Raw genomic sequence first — 4852 nt, forward strand, 5'->3', positions numbered from 1 at the left:
TAAAATATAACTACTTCTGATTTAGTAAATTACTCCTCAGCCATCACTACAGGTAACTGTCCCTTATTTTATTTAGGGTATTTGATAAAATAATAGAGGTGAAATTGTATGTAGGAGTGGGAAGAAGAGTAATACATCAAACTTTTACTCCAAATGTCTCCATGTAATCTATTTTTCTTCCCCCAAAACTCAGATAGGAATGGACAGAATTCAGCCTTATTGGGGAACACTAAGTGGACAAGAGTTTACCCAAGTTTATGGGCCTTGGAAGAGCCTTAAGAAGTAGTGCACTTCTCCTTGCATATAGTCATCTTTACATTCCTCATCAGGGGAATGGGGCAGGGGAATGGGGGCTCACCAGAAGATCATCGGCTGGGAATGGGGAAGAAGAGGAAGGGGGGTGGGTGCAGCTAGTTGAGATGAAAGCCTCAGCGAAGATCTGGGCCCAGTTTCAAGAGGAGCAGTTCCAGAGAAAGGTCTAACTGCTGGACTAGAGTGAGACACACTCCTTTTGGAGAACATTAATAAGACTTCACCTCCTGAAATGAACACCCTGCCCCAGCAGCCTTCCCCAACATTCCGGGTGTGTTTTGCATGATCGTGGGTGTGATAACAAGCCACGCTGTGTGAGTGTATGAAAGGCCAAAAGTCAGTGAGAGAAAATAAAAAATTAATACAATGACTAATGATTTCTAACCTGAAGCAAAGCACATGCAATGCTCACCCGGAACCTGCCTCTGTTTAAACGCTTCACTTCACACATCACACAATAAAGCCAGGAGAAGAAGACAGATTTTTTTTTTTTGGAAAAATGTTTTATTTAAACCTTTTTAATCTTTTACAACAATAAAATATTGCGTCAATATAAACCCCTTGACTAAAACTGTTCACATCAAATATTACAGCGAATTGTTTTACTTTTGACACCCAACTCATATTTGAAAGTTTCCTTTTAAACACAATGCAGAATTTATTGAAAATAAATAATTGCTGGCAACTGCAATAGGCAATTTGAATAAAATAGTTGAAAAAGCAACTCTTAATGAAAATAGCGTTTATTATACATCGGTTACTAAATGAATAAACTAAATGATCTTTCTTTAAATTAATAACTTCAAAAACGTTTTATACAAAACTGTACAATTATAAAGTCGGCAGAAATATTTGGGTTAACTCAGGTTTGAATCATAGCGCTTAACTGCAAAGAAAAAATATCGAAACAAACAAAGAAAACCCTAACAGTTGTAAAACATGAACTCCTTGTGGGGGAAAAAAATCCCAGAACTGAAACACAACTACCAACAGAACGCAGAAGCTTGGCAAAAAAAGAAAAAAAGGATCCGGGATTTTAATTAACACATGCTCTTCGACCGACAGCTGGGGGATACAGTGTGGTGGACCGGGGCCCTGGCAGCCCTTACTAGTGCATCCTCAAAAAGCGGCCATAGGCTTTCAGGTCCTTATAGGTAGTTTGAAGCTTTGTCTACCGCAGCTGCGTCTGGAGGTCGGGCCAGGAGGCCGGCCCGGGTTTACGGAGCCCCCAGCCAGGTCTGGCGAGCAGCGGCTGAGTGTTTGGGTGCATGTCCGGCCCAGCAATGTGTGCTCCTTGGGAATGAGGTGAGCCTCCGGACCTGGCATGTGGACATGAGAGCTAGCAATAAAGCCACAGCAACTGCATAATTTTTGGATCTCTACACAGACTAGCGAAATTTTTTTTTGTAATTTTTTCTTTTTTGTAAATAGTAATACGATACACACAGCTATCTACACACACACGTTTGCACGCGCACGCACACACGCACAGAGACACATACACACAGAGAGATATAAAAAGAAGAAGAAGAGGGGAAAAAAACCCCAGCCACCCAGGCGCTCGCTAGCTAGCTCAATCTTCGCCATGGGCTTCTACCAGCTGTGCTTGTTGGAGGCACGGAGATGGCTCCCCATGAGCCCACTCAGAGACAGCCGTATATACGGGAGAGGAGGTGGTACGCGGCTAGACCAGAATCCCTGTGACCTTTGCCAATCATTTCATTGTCCTTCTGCACAGAGCAGAGAACGCCGGTCCACCACCCCCTCGCCACCCTTCCCGGAGGGTTTCTCACTCACGGAACAGGCAGTAAACTGGAGGTGAAACGAACTTGAAAGCGTTGACCCAGTCTGTCGCCAGCGTCTCCGGGTCGGGTCGTCGTCTCCAGCTAAAGCAATCGGGTGTGAAGGCAAAGTCCTTCGCCTAGAAAGGGCAAGGTGGGATCGAGCTGGCAGTCGGCCTGGCAAGGCGCAGGGTGGGTGGAGAGCTCCGAGTGCAGGCATTAAGGACTTCGGGAGGTGAGGAGCACTCTTCACTCCTCAGGACGACTTCTTTTGCCCAGCGCAGCTGCGGAATCCTTCCAGGGAACCCAGATGCGCTGTGGAAGCCTGTGGGGGCTCCACAGTTGCGGGAAGGAGGGCAGAAAGCTTCGAAATCGCCTCTCCTCCTTCGTACTAGTTTGCAAAGAGAATCGGTTGCCTATTCTGCCTACCCTAGGAACTCGGCTACCCCCCGGAAAAAAAAAATATATATGTGTGTGTGTGTGTGTGTATATATATATATATATATATATATATATATATACACACATATATACACACACACACACACATATATATATATATATATATACACACACACATATATATGTATGTATCTCCAATATCATCAACAAACTCTCTCCACTGTATCCTCTCTTCTCCATACAGATTTGGGATAGGGGATCGGTGGATGGGTAGGCATCTCTCCCCCTCTTCCTTTTCTAAGCAATTAAAAGACCATCTGCTCAATGAAGGAATAATAATAGCAATAATAATATGGAGTGGTCGATTAGATACAAATTGTCTCACAAATATTGTGTACATCTTATAGTAAAACACCGCAGACATTTAGAAACGCTATAGAAGTTTTAAAAAATGCAAAACTAGTCTATTGTAAAACAGATTTCACCTGAAATACAGCTGCTATAACCAAGGCGCTGAAAGGTTATTCAGAGGCACACATCTGTCTTCCCACCCCCGTCCCCCATCCCTACCCCGCCCCCAAGTTACCCCACTCCTTTCTCTTCCTAGAGAGGAGCGACCAAAAACAAAACAAAACAAAAACAAAAACAACAAAAAACCTTACTCAAAGTAAACAATATATATTGATCAGCAGAAAAGGTTGGAGGGAGCTGTTGCCTGGCGCAGGGGATATGAGGTCCCCGCCTGGACCGTTTAAGGCAACTGTGTATCCGCGTTGAGAAGCCTGAATGCGTGTGTGTGTTTTCTTTCTTAATATGTTAGAGTCCCCTATTTAAAAAAAAAAATTGGAGAGGGGGGAAAAGAAAGAACGAACAACAAAAAAGAGAGAGAGACAGAGAGCTAGAGAAATAGCAATTAAAAAGCTGGAGTAAAAGGAAGAGAGTGGAAGAGAAAGAGAAATCCGCGCTGCTCCCAGTGCGGCCGGTTGCTTCCTCGCTTCCTGCAGTCAGAGATCGTGGCAGGACGTGTCTGTTTTCACCGTGTGCGTGTGCGAATAAACCTCATGTGGCTGCTGATCCCCTGGTGGAGTCATTCTTTTCTCTTTCTGTCTTCGATTACAGAACCAGACACGCACCACTTCTTTCTCCAACTGGAGGCTGTCTGCCAGCGAGGAAATCTCCTGCGCGGCAGGCTTGGGACACTTGAGGAAATGCGTCTCCAGTACGCCCTTGACACTCACCTCGATAGAGGTTCGCTTCTTGCGCTTGCGGCCCTGCGCCGCGATCTTGTCAATGCTGGTCGGACTCCCTGTGGACGAATCAGCCTCCTCCAGCCACTTGTTCAGCAGCGGCTTCAGCTTGCACATGTTCTTGAAGCTCAGTTGTAAGGCCTCGAACCTGCAGATGGTGGTCTGAGAGAACACGTTGCCGTACAGTGTGCCCAGCGCCAGCCCCACGTCAGCCTGCGTGAAGCCCAACTTGATTCTTCTTTGTTTGAACTGTTTGGCGAACTGTTCCAACTCATCCGAGGTTGGTGTCTCCTCGTCCGAGTGGTCCTGGCAGTGGTGCGAACCTAGGTCGCCGTGGTCTGGGGGCTCCCGGAGCACTGGGTGTAAGCTCTGCGTGGAGGCAGAGGCCGGCGGTGGAGTGAGCCCGCCGTGCTCAAGCATGCCACTCACCGTGAAGCCCGGCTGCGAGTACACGTTAAGGGGTTGGCTGCTCGACGTGATGGACGGATTCGGAGCCGGGCTCGCCCCCCAAGCATTCGGGTGGTTAGTGTGCGGAGAGTGGTGGGCGACGTGCGGAGAGCGGTGATGGATGATTGCGCCCAACTGTAGGTCTTCGCGCCCAGGCTTCACGTCTTGCTGTTCCAGGGGGCTGGTGGCCAGTGTGGAAGACCATGGGCCTCCATCGCTCAGACTGGTCACCCAGTGATGCCCGAGGGGGTGCCCATTGCTAGGAACTCCCTGTAAGTAATCACTTTGGAGAAGTTTCTGAGGGTTTCGGAAAGGACTCCCCTGCTGCATTCCCGCAGAGTCCGCATGGACCATAGAGCTGGAACTGAGAATGCTGTAGGGATTCGAGGCAGCTGTGGCCATGGTCGGTGAGGATCCCCTACTAGTTATAATGTGGCAAAGGGAGCAGCTTCAGCCTTTGACATCTATGGTACAGGGGAGCCAAAGCCGCGAAAGCGAGTTACCGGCACCCGCCGAGGCCAATTGCAGCGCGTCTCGGCCTGGCCTTCCGCGGACTCGGCCAATGGTGGCACGGGAGGCCGGGCTAGCTTTCCAAATTAGGCTGGCGAAGCTCGAGAGTTTCTGTGAGACCCAAGCAGGAAGTGAATCAATCTTTCGGCTCCA

The 4852-nt window shown here is 48.0% G+C and overlaps 1 protein-coding gene across 1 annotated transcript; it reads right to left on the bottom strand.

The window, feature by feature from the left end:
* Positions 1 to 3499: 3499 nt before the first annotated feature.
* POU3F4 (POU class 3 homeobox 4) lies at positions 3500 to 4591 on the bottom strand. The gene has a single exon (XM_060001828.1). It carries the CDS (start codon positions 4589 to 4591, stop codon positions 3500 to 3502), a length of 1092 nt encoding a protein of 363 aa, XP_059857811.1.
* Between the last annotated feature and the right edge of the window lie 261 nt (positions 4592 to 4852).

This window comes from Delphinus delphis, chromosome X, assembly GCF_949987515.2.
Source record: "Delphinus delphis chromosome X, mDelDel1.2, whole genome shotgun sequence".
NCBI classification, from domain to species: Eukaryota; Metazoa; Chordata; class Mammalia; order Artiodactyla; family Delphinidae; genus Delphinus; species Delphinus delphis.

What these genes read in the sequence shown, in the direction of transcription:
- POU3F4 (XM_060001828.1), bottom strand. Translation starts at nt 4,591, where the DNA reads ATGGCCACAGCTGCCTCGAATCCCTACAGCATTCTCAGTTCCAGCTCT.